The sequence below is a fragment of the Mastigoproctus giganteus genome, chromosome 12 (genome assembly GCF_048544385.1).
Source record: "Mastigoproctus giganteus isolate SK-2022 chromosome 12, ASM4854438v1, whole genome shotgun sequence".
Lineage (NCBI taxonomy): Eukaryota > Metazoa > Arthropoda > Arachnida > Uropygi > Thelyphonidae > Mastigoproctus > Mastigoproctus giganteus.
In genome coordinates this window covers 113,425,197-113,441,202 of record NC_143586.1, presented here as the reverse complement: position 1 = coordinate 113,441,202, position 16,006 = coordinate 113,425,197, and the positions used below count along the sequence as shown (strand labels likewise).

At 37.0% G+C, this 16,006-nt stretch overlaps 1 protein-coding gene across 2 annotated transcripts in view; it reads right to left on the bottom strand.

Annotated features, from left to right (window-relative positions):
• Positions 1–15,375, bottom strand: part of Art1 (arginine methyltransferase 1) — a 229,299-nt gene extending 213,924 nt beyond the window's left edge. For both annotated transcript variants that reach the window (XM_090386508.1, XM_090386507.1), the window contains exon 1: positions 15,147–15,375. Coding sequence is in view for 1 of the 2 variants with exons in the window: in XM_090386507.1 (XP_090242633.1) it covers positions 15,147–15,164 (18 nt within the window). In the remaining variant the exon portion in view is untranslated. The remainder of the gene's footprint in view (positions 1–15,146) is intronic.
• Between the last annotated feature and the right edge of the window lie 631 nt (positions 15,376–16,006).

Sequence of the window (16,006 nt, the reverse complement as noted above, 5' to 3'; positions counted from 1 at the left end):
TGACAATCATGTTACTAAAAATGGTAGGCCAGCAGACTAAGAATCTTGATTGAGGTCACTGACTAAGAAAAGAGATAAGCTGGCTGAAGGCACTTTCTGCAATCATCCTTCGTCATTCTGAATTTATGCCAACTCATGCATGTAGTCTGAGCAAGAGGAAGGATGACATTACACCCCAGGCGCCTCTGTAGCCAGGTGGGCAGGAGTGGCAGTGCGAAGCACACGTTTCTTGATTAGACTGGGGTTCGAGCCCGTGACGGAGGATGCGGAAAGATCAGGGAATCACCACCGCATATATATGTGGCCTTAGTTGCTAATGCTCCTAAAAAACCAAATAACAACAACAATAACAACATTACACTGGAGCTTACTCACTTTTCCACTATATATGAATGGCATAACCACTGAAGGATCCTGTTCTGACTAGTTGGTAATAGTAATCGCCATATAGCATTAGCATAGGCATTTGATGCAAGAAAGCAAGCTTATGCAGCATCAGGCAAAAAAAAAAAATAAATAAAAAATATTCACTTCCACTTCACCCCTCTGTTCATTCGAAATAGTGCAAGGAAGCTGCAGCCTTTTGCTGCACTGGCAAAAAAAAAAAAAAAAAGAAAGCACGAAGTAGATAAGAAAATACAAATTATACATATCTCTCCTTATACAGGTCCACAGACCTTTGAATTTGTGCAAACTATCAGCCTCAAATATCTGCAAGGACAACTTGTTACAGCAATCAAGAAACTGCTGGCTAAAAGAAAACTTCCTACAATTTAATCTATACCTCAACCCCTAAATTTGAAGTAATAGCCGCTAGTTCTGGAATTATTTATGAGTGAAAATTACACCTTCAATCATTTTACTAATCCCTCTCAGTGCCATAAAAATATGGCACTGAAGTCTAAATGCCTGAATCAGATCACCTCTGAGGTGCCTGGCTGCCAAGCTCTACAGCCCACATAATTAGTCTTTCCTCTTACAGTTGTCCTTTTGCCAATCTCACCACTGCTTGTCTTTGGACCCTCTCACAAAGCTCAATGTCACTTTTTTTTAGATGAGGTCTCCATAATTGAACACAGTATTCCAAATATCTTACAATTTCCTTATACAGTGGGTTTATGACCTCCCTATCTCCACAGGATAATGTTTGATAAATCATCGAAGGACAACTTGGGCTTTCCTGGCTGCCTGTTTACACTTTTCAGAAAACTTCATATCTACATATATCGTAAACCCAAGATCCCTTTCTTCCTCTACTGTTTTTAATTCAAGTATATATTTTACTTTAGGGTTGCTTTTTCCTAATGTAAGACCTGGCATTTTGCTGTATAAAAACTTAGCTGCCACTTTTCTGACCGTTCCTGATGCCTCTTCAAGTCATCCTGAAGGTATGCTGCTTTGATCATTAATTCTACCAAACTCTACCAATCTGCAGATTTTAATATCACACCTTCTATCCCTTCATTATAGTAGAGGCATATGATGCAAGAAAGCAAGCTTATGCAGCATCAGCCAAAAATAAAAAATAAATAAACCTCCCATTTCACTCCTCCATTCATTCCAAATGCCTGTCCACCTCAGCCTTCAATTTATTTAGGCTATCAGCTTCCACAACAAAAGATGGAAGACTGTTCCACCAATCAACTACCCACTGGCTAAAGGAAATTTCTTCACATCTATTCTACAACTATCTTTCCTCAATTTGAATCTGTGCCCCCTCAGGGTGTTAATCTGAGCAAGAGGAAGAATCCCATCAGCATTCAGCTTGCTCAACCCATTCAACGCCTTATACACTTCAATCAGATCACCACACAGATGCATAGTCTCCAGCCGCCAATTTGCAGAACTTAAGCCTTTCTTGGTAAGATCGCCCCTTGGTGCCCCTCACCAAACTTGTTGCCATTCTTTGTACTCGTTCTAGCAACTCTACATCCTTCCTAAAATGAGGCCTCCAGACCTGTACACAGTACTCTAGGTGTGGCTTCCCCACTGCCTTGTATAACGGGATAATTACCTTCCTATCCTTGCTAGCAAAATTCCTATATCATTGACAAGAGTCCATGACCTGCCCTGGCAGCCCATCTGCACTGTTCAGTGAACTTCACATTCCACTGCACAACTACTCCCCAGGTCCTTTTCACTTTCCTGAGTGTAGTACCACACAGTTGGTACATTTCTCTTGGATTATTGCTACCCATATGCAGTACTTTGCATTTGTCAGTGTTAAAATTTCAGTTGACACTTCTCAGCCCATTTGCCCAACTTATCTAGATCCGGTTGGAGTAGCATACTGTCTTTACTGTTGTTAACAACCTTGCCAACCTTTGTATTGATTGCAAACTGTATCAACTATAAACCTGATATACCTTCATTAATATTATTGATAAATATGCAAAACAACATTGGGCCCAACACCGAACCCTGGGGAACTCCACTAATAACATTTGTCCATGAGGAGCAGTGTCCATTGATTACCACTTTCTGTCATCTCCCACTCAACCATCCCTTTATCCAATGTAGCAACTTACCCTTAATGCCATATCTCTCAAATTTGTACAGCAGTCTTCCTTGTGCAACAGTATCAAAGGATTTCCTGAAATCAAAGTATATGATATCAAATTTATTTTTCGCATTCAGTTCCTTTGTGACCACATCATAGTATCCAATCAAATTAGTCAGACGAGACCTCCCTTTAACAAACTCATGCTGTGTCTTAACTATTACGGCAGTCTTGTCTAGCCCATCTTCAAAATTTTCTAGATCCTGTTGCAGTAGCACACTGCCATTACTGTCATTAACAACCACGTCAACCTTTGTATCATCTGCAAACTTCGACGCTATAGCCTGATATACCTTCATCAATATCATTGATAAATATACAAAACAGCAGTGGACCCAACCTGAACCCTGTGGGACTCCACTAATAACATTAGTCCACAAAGAGCAGCACCCATTGATTACAACCCTGTCTTCTCCCACTCAACCATCTTTTTTTCCATTGTAGCAACTTACCCTTAATATCATTCTGCTCCAATTTGTACAGTAGACTTCCATGCACAACAGTATCAAAAGCTTTCCTGAAATCCAAGAATATGGTATCAAAATTATTTTTTCATCCAGTTGCTTTGTAACCCCATTATAATATCCAATCAAATTTGTCAGACAAGACTCTCCCTTAACAAACCCATGCTGTGTCTGAATTATTGCTGCAGTCTTGTCTAGATGATCCTGCAATGCATCTTTAACCAGTGACTCCATTATTTTACCTGGAACAGAAGTTAAACTAACTGGTCTGTAATTACTTGTGTCACCCTTCGATCCCCCCTCTGTGAATTGGGGATACATTTGCACATCTCCAGTCTGTGGGGACCTCCCCTGAGTCCAAGGATGCTCTCATAATTATGGCTAAAGGTTTGCTTAGTTCCACCTCTAATATAACTGGATAGATCCCACCCACCCCAGGTGCCTTTCTTATGTTTAACTACAATTTCTCCTTCACTTTGCTCTCAGTTATTACAAAATCATAAAGCACCCTGCTACAATTTGATAACCTTCTGGCATTTTCAATCCTTAATAACTCCTCATGTGTAAATATAGATACAAAATACTCATTCAGTTTGTTTGCTATCTCAGCAGGATCATCAACAGTCGAACCATCAATATCAAGTGATTATACAGTAATGAGAGACCAAGCCAAATGTTTTGCTGAAATTTTTCCTTACATTCTGCTCATGAGTAGTTATGCTAAAACAGCCTACTAAGTTAGTTACACATGATTTTCCCTTAACAAAACCATGTTGTGTCTTTCAGAATGCCATATCTATCTTAATGTCCCTGGACTGCACTATTAATCATTGCCTCTAATATTTTTCCTGAAGTCAGACTACCCAGTCTGTAGTTACCAACTTCACTTTCAGAACCACCTTTATGTATTGGCGATATGTTGGCACTTCTCCAATCCAAAGGAAACTCCCCCGAGTCCAAAGATGCCCCCATAATTAACCTCAATGGTTCAATACACACACCCTTCCAGTTCAACACACTCCCTCAAAATTATCAAATATATATGCTATAAATTACAGCCACTCCCCGACTTACGTAAGGGTTGTGTTACATAGAACTCTATGTAAGTCAGAATTTCCCTAAATGCTTATGTAGCAGTCGCAAATTTGATTGAATTTGTTTGAAGCAAAAAAATAAATGTTCAACGAACATGTAAAATAGAATTATTTATTAATTTTTTTTATCTCATGAGCAAGAAAAATTACAAAAAGAGAGAGGATGCAGGCATAACGTCATCAAGTTTTATCTTTTGAGCATCATTGCCAGAATTAACTTTCCAGCTGATAAGCACACCACTGAGGAATTTGAGGGCTGTGGACATTTTGAAAGGGTTTTTTCCAACACATCAAAAAATTTCTCTACAGCTGCAGAATCTGCACTGGAGACATCACCGCATACTTTAATGTTTTGGAAACCAGCACGATGCTTGAACCAATTAAACCACCTGTTGCCTTTTTTTTTTTTTTATGTGAATCCCAAACACGAGAGGTATTAGAACCTATAGTACTTAGTACCATGCTTGGGTGGGAGATTGAGAGGACCAAAGAAGATATTTGTTGACAATGGACTTGAACTTCTGTAGATGGCAATTTTCAGGAAATACACATGAAGGAAGGTTGTTCCAGAAAATGGCAGTTGAATGAATAAATGAGGAAGATGAAAAGTTGGTTCTGTGGGTTTGAAGTTGGATAGTAAATGATGTTGGCTGGTGGCGACACGTGTTCGGACTGTTTTGAAAGAGAGAGCAGGAATTATAGAAGACAATTCAGAAGAACTGTGCCCATAGAAGTATCTGTAGAAGAGGCATGCAGCAGAAACAGTACGTCTATGAGAAAGTGAGTGGACAGACTCTGTTAGAGATGATTCATTAATTAACCTAACTGCCCTCTTCTGAATGGAATCAAGAAACCTGAGAGAGAGGTTTTGGGGGCACCACCCCAGATGTGGGAACAATATTCCATGGGAGGGCGGATTTGCGATTTATACAGAGTGAGCAACTGTTTGGAAGAAAAGTAACGCCGAGAGCAAAAGAGAAAACCAAGTTTTTTAGATGCAGAGGAAGCAATATTTGTAATGTGCTTGTGCCAAGAGAAATTAGAAGTCAGGGTAATCCCCAAAAGAGATATATCATTTTGCCTAGAAATCGAAGTGTCACTAAACATAAGCATAGGGGCAGAAGAATCCTTTTTGCAAGATATAAGACAAGACTGAGTTTAAGAAGGGTTGAAATCAACTAAGTTGTCTTTGCCCCACTGGAGAATTACCTGAAGATCGGCATTTAAGGAATTGGTAGCAGATTTTTGAGAAGTTGAAGCTGATTGAGCAGGACAAGGTTTCTCAAAATGGAAAGTGGAATGCAATGTTTTTTTTTTTTTTTGATTTGGTAGTTGTTGGCGCATCGGCTTCTGTGGCCATATTGCACCTCCTAAGGTTTTTGCAGTACATTGATCCAAGCCCGAGGCGGGAATCGAACCCGCGACCTTTGGGTTGCCGGGCAGGTACTTGACCCACTCGGCTAGCCCGGTCGGCCGAATGCAATGTGCTATCATTGGCAAAACTATGGATAGCATTTCCAGTCAATGGAAGAAGGTCATTAATATACAAGAGGAAAAGAGTGGGGGAAAGAACTGAACCTTGGGGGACACCGGCATTAGTGGAGAAGTTAGAAAACAGAGAGCCATCTACCATCACCCTCAGTGAGCAATCAGAGAGAAAACTGGATAACCAATTACTAAAAACAGTTGGCAAACCATAAGATGGAAGCTTGTTTAGAAGACCTTTATGCCAAACACAATCAAAAGCCTTTGAGATGTCAAGAGCAACTACTTGTGTTTCGCCAAACCTTTCCATTGAATTAGTCCATAAATAGGTAACATAAGCCAGAATATCACCAGTGGATCGACGGAATCCATACTGGCGTTCGTTGATCTGACAGAAGGTTTCTAGGTAGTTTAAGAGTTGGCGGTTAATTGATTTCTCCATTACTTTAGAAAGAGTAGAAGTAATTGCAATGGGAAGATAATTGGATGGGAGAGATTTGTCACCCTTTTTAGGAACTGGCTGGATATGAGCAAATTTCCAAGCAGAAGGAAAAACACCTTTGGAATAAGAAAGTGAAAAAAAGGCGGAAAAGAATAGGAGTAAGTTCAGGAGCACAGGTTTTGAGAACAAGTGGAGAAATACCATCAGAACCTGGTGCTTTCTTAGCATCAAGATTCATCAAAATCCTTCTGATATCCTTTTGACGGAAGACCACAGGAGGCATTGAATGGAGCGTGTTGGGCATGGTGGGAGGTGTTTTACCAAAATCATTAATACATGAGCTGGAAGAAAAGTGGGATGCTAGCAGGTCAGCTTTATCCTTGGCTGAAGTGACAACAGAACCATCTGGTTTGGACAGAGGTGGGAGCAGAGATGGGCAAAAGTTGTGGCCAATAGCTTTGGCAAGAGACCAGAATGCTCGGCTACCATTAGGGCAAGAAGCAAGTTTTCTACTCTTAGCCAGTTCAAACTCTAGTTTGGACTGATTAATAACTGCTTTACAATTATTGCAAGCTTTAGTGTAGGCAGAAAATGACACTGAAGAATTAGAAACAAGCCAATTACGATATGCAACATTCTTCTCTTGAACAGCCTTAGCACATTTATTGGAAAACCAAGGTTTAGATAAAGGACGAGATTTTAAAGTGGAGTGTGAGATAAAGGATTCCATTCCTGCAAGAATAATTTCACTGACACGATTTGAGCAAACGTTGATATCAGAAGTTTTGAAACAGTAATCCGACCAAGGAAAAGAAGAAAAGAAGTCTCGCAGGTCATCCCATTTTGCATTCTGGTAATGCCAAACAACAAGAGGTTGTTTGGCATTACCAGAATTAACTGCCATTAAGCAGTTGAAGCGTTGAATGCCCACTGTTGGGAATAGCCATGAGATAAAGGTTCCATTGGAGAAGAGACAATCACCAAGTTGTGATCTGAAGTGCTTAAAGGAGCTCTCACTTCGACCGTGTACTTAGAAGGGTTGTTTGTGAGAAAAAGATCAAGCATATTGGCTGTATGATTAGGATTGTCCGGTATTCTTGTAGGTAAATGAACAATCTGTGCTAGGTCATTAGTAATTGCAAAAGCCTCAGCATCTTAACCTGCTGGGTCGGTGTGACTAGAAAATGGAAGCCAGCTGGAGTTGTGAACATTAAAATCACCAAGGAAAATTACTTCACTGTTAGGAAAGTTGGACTGGAGAAAGTCAAGTTGCAAAGAGAGGAAGTCAAAGAGCTCCAAGTGATTAGTTGAGTTGGGAGAAAGGTTGAGACAACAGATGAATTTGTTGTACTTATCTTGCTGTACTTATCCTTAATATCTTCATAAATACTTCTTGCTTTTGCTTGAATGCCAATTGGGCTCAGGAGCAGTTGCTTCTGAATCTGATTTTCCATCCACATTAAAGCTTTTCCAGCTTCAATATTATTCCTGAATGCTGTTTTGTGATCACTGTTGATCTTAAATGCACTGATCCTTTAACATGATCTTTTACACACACACACACACACACACACACACACACTGTTCTTTAAAACAGTATTCACCGTTGAAGCAGCAAGGCCTAATTCCGGTGCAATAGTTGACAAACTTTGTCTTGCTTCATATTTTTTAACCATTTTCATCTTCATTTCTAAATCAATTTTGTTTCGTTTCCTAGCACTGCCACCACTTTCACTTTCACTTGGTTTTCCATTGGTTACTTTCCCTTCAACATTGTAATAAGTACATAAATAGGAATGAAGAGAAGAGTCTGAAAATTTGTTTTTTTATATATGATTGAAGATTTAAGTGAAGGGGAAACCCATTTCACCATAATAACATAAAAACCAACACAATTCCATTTATCGGGATTATCACAAATGCAATAAGATCAAGTTCACTCCCCATTTATTGCGCTAACAGAAAAGCCCAATAAACCAGAAAGTTGAAATTGTTTTTATTGTTTTATGGTAGTGACCTCCAGAAATATGTTTTAGAAAAATATCACGAAGGCGCCCAAAATTAATTCTTATAACAGAACATATGATAACGATGAAAGTGTAGTGCAATTTCCATTATAAAAATGGCCTTTTAGAGAGATAAATAGCTTAGTTATATAGCAAAAATTTCAACTTCCAAGGTCTTGGAATGAATTACCAAAAAAAAAAAAGAATGTGTTATTGGGTTCACATTACAATATTTATTCCTACGGGATGCAAAATTCGTTTTCATGATTTTTTTAAGTTTGCACTGGCCAGCAAAAACTTACGTAAAGTCGAATTTCCGTAAGTGGAGTATTACGTAAGCCCGGGAGTGTACTTGCTTTTATGCTTAAAAGTTTTTCTAATAACAATCATAAAAAAACAACCTTTCTGGAACAGGCCATGATCTAAGGAGAATGAGTGTGTGTGTGTGTGCATGTTAGATACACAGTATCAAGAAATTAGGTGGGAAATTAGCATTTGATGAGATCTATGAAAGTTTGAAGAGTAGGATAGATGCCTTCAAAGGAACTGAAATGGGAGGGGGGGGGATCAAACTCTCAGCTACCAAAAATCAATGCGAGAACTCGACTCTTGTGCTTGAGGCAACACAGCGGCTACCTTCAGGACAGAATGTGCTGATCCCACAGGAGCTAGTATTAGGGCTATACTACATGAGCACTTGAAACACGAGCATTAGACAGCATTCTGATTGCCTCCAAAACAGCAAACTACACTCCTAACATCAAGTCGTTTCTAACCATTTCATTGGATATCACCAGCAACTCACTTTTTCTATTCCCAGTTTCAAGATGAATGCTGTTCAAGTTGGATGTATCGAACAGTTATGTATAGTGTTGATTGGGATTAGAAAGAGAAAACGATAATGGTGGTTTCATCCAGAAAATTCAAATAGGTTAAAAACAGGACACTTTTATGTTACATTAGAAACACACAGGAAGTCTCGCAAGTGTTTTTATTTTCATTTTACAGAATGTCAATACAGATTTGATGAACTTCTAATGTTAGTGAAAATAACACAAAATTTGTTACCATGATGTGGAAATCAATATCGATGTTTACATCTATGCTTTACATGCTGTACAGAGAGGCCAAATCACACTAATTGAAATAATACTGAAATGTTTTTTGTTTGTAAAATTATTTTATTTTTACCCACTATTCTTATTCAGAGATTAAGGTATTTGTAAGACATGGTGTCTTACAGAATTACTTTCAGTAACATAAAGGGTAACTTCCTGTTTGATTTTACCACATGAGAGTTCTCAGAAAAAAAAAACACCTATGTTACTGTCTTCCCACCCCGTGATATTATTTCCAGATGGAATACTGACAAGTAACTTCCATCCATTTGAAACAGAAAACATTCTCCACTACCCACACTGTAACAGATTACTTTCTGTGCAAAAAAGGATTAGTGTTGTTTTGATTTTACGAATGCTCATGCGAAGACACTAGTTTTCAAAGTTTGTAACGAAAGAATTGCAACAGATTGTCAAAAACAATCTGTTGCAATTCTTTTGGTCATGTTTTTTATGCCAAGAAACAGTCTGATTGCATTTTTCTCCCTCTATCAACGCTAGCAACGACTTGCAGTGTGACCAGTAGAATAGTTAACGATCGCTGCTAAGCAGAGCTTCTTCAGAGTGACCTAGATAGACTTCCGGGATGGTCAGAAAAGTGGCAGCTATGCTTTAATTCAGCAAAATGCAAGGTCTTACACCTGAGGAACAGCAACCCCAAAATAATTTATACACTTGGTGGAGTTGAACTAAAGTCAGTAGTGGAGGAACGGGACTTGGGAGTTACGATACAGTCAGACGTGAAGTTGTCCGAGAATTGTGGACAGGTTGCAGTGTTGCATGGTGTCCTATCGATGATTTATCGAACATTTGCTAGTAGAGATAACGTCATAATCACATAAAGGTGATTTTATAACCTCCATGTGATTAAATTATAAGCAATTATTTTTTTTTTAATTAGTACCAAAAAAATGGTATTTTTTGTATCAATACTGGAAAAAAATGACCGGGATCCCGGTATTGTAAGCCCTAGTCACAAAGGAACTGAATGCAAAAAATAATTTTGATATCATATACAATCGAACGTGTTGATAATGAGCATCAAGGGACCAGCAAAATTTCCTTGTTATACCCATTACTCATTATATCAGTAATGAGTTAAATCTACCTCCTGTTTTTTTTAATTCTCAATAAATTTAAAAAACAAAAGAAATATTATAGAAAAAAATAAGTATATACCTACATATTATTTGTATTAATATGCTTGTATAAACTACAATACACTTAATATTAAACAACTTATTTTTTGTAATTTTAAAACCATACACTTAATACTAAACACAATTTATTTCTCCATAATTAAAAACAATACTAATTGAACACGATTTCAATTAGTCTTTTTATTTATGAACCTTAAAATTGATGTTTGCTTTAAAAATTTCACTTTGATATTTCTGAAGTTTCCCCTTAAAACACTCAATGAATTAAAAGTTTGATTATTTGCCTCAGTTCCTTCAAAAAAACTGACTAATATGTCCACTGCACCTTGAGCTTGGGAGATTGTCGGTACAGATTTTGGTTCACTTTGAATTGCCATCATATCATCATCATCACAATCATCGTCTTTGTTGAGCACAGCATCTACAATACCAGTTGTGGGAAAACCACTAGTTAACAAGTTGTCATCAATACGTACAAATTCATCGACGTTATCTGTATTAAAACCTACAACACTGTTAGTAGCAAACATTTGGATAATGGTAAGTTTTCTTTGTTTCCATCATCTTCATCTATGATTTAAATTTCATTTGAATTTAATTTTGATTTCTTGAAGCAATTTGATATGGTTGTCGAGAAACAGTATTTCCACGCATCATTCAATAAATTTATACCAGCCAACATCAATATAGACTTAAGTTTCTGTTCTCTTTGACTGATCAGACATAGAAATAGAAATCTTTTATGAAATCCTTTCAAATTCTTGATTACACCTATGCCCATTGGTTGTAAAATTATTGTCGCACTGGGAGGCACAAACACTAGCTTAATGTTGGACAAATTTTGAATTTGGGGATATGCAGGACAGTTATCAACCAACAATAAATATTTTTCTTCTTTTTGAATAGCTCCTTATTCCAATCATTTACGTATTGCCGAAAAATATCCAGTCATTCAAACTTTCTTGTTCACAGTGCAATCTTTACACTGTAAGTTTATGCAGTAAGTTTCCTTGCATTTTTGAAACATTGAGGTTTTAACAATTTTCCGATAACAAACAAACAGTTTTCTTTTATCAGTTCCTGTCATATTTGCACATGGGGGCACGGTCAAGTGAGTGATTTTTTTCCAACACATTTTCCCCCTTTGAATTTAAATGTATCATCAGGTGTCAAATTATAAAAAAAAGCCCTCTTTCATCAGCATTGTAGATGTCTTCGTCATTGAAATCTTTCCTGATTTCTGCCGAACACAGTCAATCCATTTATTAGCCATTATTGGATCTGCAGACCGAGATCCTCTACTAATTTTTGCATAAACGATGCTGTCGGTTTTTAAACAGATACAGCCAACCGTTGTTACATACAAAATCATGAAGTATAAATTGTTTAGCAAATTTTTCCTCTTGGGCCTTCAAGATCAGACCGTCTATTGAAAATCTAGCACTTCTTTGTGTAGTGAACCATTAAAGCAATGATTCATCGGTTTGTAACCTCACACTTTCAAAATTTTTTTTTTCCCTCCAGTCATGGTCTTTTCCATGCCAATATATAAACATGTTTATTCATCCACAATATCGATACTGTGTAAGAGGACAAAGTAAGCTTTTTACACACTTCAACATTTTTCGCACCACATTCTAACTCACAAATAATTTCAACTTTTTCACAAATCAAGAGAGACTCTTGACTTGTTTTTAGACAAGTTTCTGAAAGAAAGGTTCATTTCTAACTGATTTTACTTTAAAATGACAGTAAAGTGAACTTCATACAAAGTTCTTAGAAGTCCCATTTCCAAATTTTTTTAGAAGTCCTGAAATAAATCTATGGTTCAGTGAATAAAAGACAATCTGTAAATAGGGTAATGCAACAAGCTGAACACCAATGCACTATTGTATAGCCCTGTACCCGAAAGTACAGGTCATAATCCCAGCTGATAATCCAATGCAGGTGGTCATAAAAGCTAAGTCACCCTTTTCATTTTTGTCTATTGCAAAAATTGGGTTTTTTCGACTACCCAAGCAATTAAGAATGTTTGCATAGTTACCAAAATTTGTACAGTATATCCGTGCAGTATGCTCGTTATAAGTGAGCGATTATATGGGAATATATGTAAATTAAATCATTGTCTTTTTGCTCATTACATCCGTGATCTTGTTATTTCCATACTTGTTATAACCAAGTTTGACTGTACTTGGATTTTAGGATATTTTCTGATACTGTTACACATAGAAGACTACTGTACAAGTTGGAGCAGTATGGCATTAAGGGCAGGTTGCTGATATGGATAAAGGGATGGTTGGGTGGGAGAAGACAGAGTGGTAATCAATGTACACTGCTCTTCATAGACTAATGTTAGTAGTCGTGTCCCTCAGAGATTCGTGTTTGGCCCATTGTTGTTTCCCGTATTTATCAATGATATTGATGTAGGTATATCAGGCTTAACATCCAAGTTTGCAGACAATATGAAGGTTGATATGGTTGTTAATGACAGTAAGGATGGTATGCTACAGCAACAGGATCTGGAAAAGTTGAGCAGTGGGGATGAGAGGGGCAACTGAAGTTTAACATTAACATATACAAAGTGCTGCAAACGAGTAGCAGTAACCCCAGCGTAGCACACCAACTGTGCAGTATTGCACTCTGGATAACGTAGAATGAAAAAGAACTGGGGGTAACTGTGCAGTCAGATATTAAGTTTTCTGGACAGTGCAGACAGGCTGCAAGAGTGGGGTCTTGTCAATGATATACAGGAATTTTTCTAGCAGGGATAAGAAGGTCATTATCCCCTTGTATAAGGCAATGCTCAGGCCACACCTTGAGTTGTGTAAACAGGTCTGGAGGCCTCATTTTAGGAAAGATGTAGAGCTGCTGGAACAAGTACAGAGAAGGGAAACGAGATTAATGAGTGGAACAAAGGGTTGCTGTTACAAAGAAAGACTAAGTTCTGAAAATTGCAGTCTGGAGACTAGGCATTTGAGAGGCGATCGGATTGAGGTGTATATAAGGCCTTGAATGGTTTGAGCAAGCTCAATGCTGATGGGATTCTTCCTCTTATCCAGATTAATCCCTGAGGGGGCATAAATTCAAACTGAGGAAAGACAGTTGTAGAACTGATGTGCAGAAATTTGCCTTTAGCCAGCAGGTGGTCAATTACTAGAACAAACTTTCGTCTGTCATTGTGGAAGTTGACAGCTTAAATAAATTCAAGGCTGAACTAGACAAACATCTGGAATGAATGGATGGGGGGAAATGGGAAGGTTTCTTGCACCTCTACTAATGCTAATAAACCTTTCAAAAACAATTAGGATAAGCCTGTAGATGTTTACTGAATTAGAAAAAGTAACATGAAACATTAAACAAAAAAAAAAAAAGCATTTGTGCATGTCTTCTAGCAAACAGCCAAAAAAAACAATCACTTCAGAAACTGCTGCAATAAAAGTTTGACTATGGTTAAGAAGGAAAAAATTTCCGATTTTTAATCACTGATTAATACAGATCATTATTTAAGTCTCGCCGATCAGGTTAAGTACTTTTTCAAATTCAGCTTAATGTTTCAGGTTTACTTTAATTCTTCGGTTGACCTTCGATCACTGACATTCTTTTTAAAACCCTACCAACCATCTTGCAACAATAGCGTAACTGGGTGATACCGCCCCAAACACAAGTCATTCTTTCATACACTCCTTTAATATTTCTGCCCTCTTTGGCCTAAAATCTGATTGCTGAATGATGCTCGATTTTCTAGATATTCATTCTTCTTCCCCCTACCAACATAAAAATTTGAACTTCAGAAACTGCACAACCACTGACAATTTTTTTCATGTTATTGTATAAGACATTAAGCTATCAAAATAGCCGATTCTATAATGTATTAATATACTTTATATACCCTATTCTCAACACTTTTTGAAACCCCTGGTATTGCTATGCATTCAGGAATTAAAACATCATTCGCAGAACCTTTTGATCAAACCTTGTATACTGCTCTTTATACTTACATTAAGGAAAAAGATCTAAGAACATATAAAACTGTAATGTTATTTTTATATATTTTTAGAATTACCAGAAAACTTACTTTGGTATTTAATTCCAAAGTTTTCGAAAAACAATGCTGTCATATGTTTGTAAATTAAAACTTATAGCTAGTAAAACAAAGTATTTTTCGGTTAAATGACCCCATAAGGTAACTTTTCTCACTGATAAAACATTTAATTAAGTTATTAAATATATGAAAGATTTAGCATACAGTGAATTGCTTTTCAAGTCTTCTTTGTGTACTGTAATAACAATGAAAAACCCACCTAAACGCTTCTATTGGAAATGATAGAAACGCCTAAGCGCACTTAATACTGTTCATTAGGTAATCACTTAAATCCCCTTGAAACATTCACATCGCGCTAACAGCAAGAATATGGATCACCTTTTAATGCAATTTGAATAACATTAAAATGCAAGTAAAGCACTGATAGTAGCACAGATTTCTATTCAAGTCGAAGCTCTTAATTACTCACATTACAGGAAATATTTTCAATCATTCTGTAAAGGAACTTGCTTTGTTCGTGTGCTCACCAATAACTTTATAAAATGGGCAAGACTGTTAAGACTAAATAAAGCATAACTAGAATTCATCAAACTCTGAAATGTCGCGAAATCATTTGAGTAAATTTTATTCTAGTAGATATGCGGAAAATTAAGTTTCATTTCATATGACTTAAACATTCTTGACATAACCGGAAAAAAAAAAAAAAAAAAAACTGTTTAAATACTACTCAGACTGAGAAACAAAACAGCAACAAAGTAAAAGTAACAAAACTCACTTCCATTTGTTCCGCCATGTCGTTTATAACCCACGTGCTTGAAGCCGGCAAATATGAGTTCCACGATTTCAAAACTTCTTAGAATAAAAGCAATTCGATTTAAAACAGATAAAATATTATTAAATACAGGCTAATTGTCCTAATTGTAGTTCATTTCTGATGTATCTACAACAAAATCAGTATAAATCAAGCACAACGATCAACGTTCACACAAAACAAAATTAATAAAAACAAGTAAACTGCAGAGCGAAGCTGTTTAGAAACAGGTTCTTTTCGGCTTACTAACCCCCTAACGGCACTTAAAATTAAGAAAATACATTAATACACCACATGGTTATAAACCCTGGTTGGCTTTAAAATTTCAAGATTGTTAAAGACATGCTGAACAGCTTGAAAAGGAAAATTTTTCGAAACGGAATACTTCTCAATAAAAAAATCTTATTTTTTATGTTGTAATATATGCATATGAAGGACCCATTTAATCGAGATGTCCATCGAAGTATTTAAATTGAATCCCATCGAACTCTCATCAACATAGAAATAGAAATAACAAAGAAATAAGCCAACATAGAAATAATAATCCCCAAGGTAGAACGGTGCTTCCATTGTTGTCAGTAGTAGTAGTAGTAGTAGTGGCATGTGATGCAAGAAAGCAAGTGTATGAGCTTATGCAGCATCAGCCAAGAAAGAAAAAAAAAAAAAAAATCACATCATTCCCTCCCAATGCCTGTCCAGTTCCTCCTTAAATTTATTTAACCTATCAACTTCCACAACGGCAGATGGAAGTTTGTTCCGGTAATTAATCACACGCTGTTTAAGGCAAATTTCCGCACATCTATTCTACTTCTGTATTTTCTTAA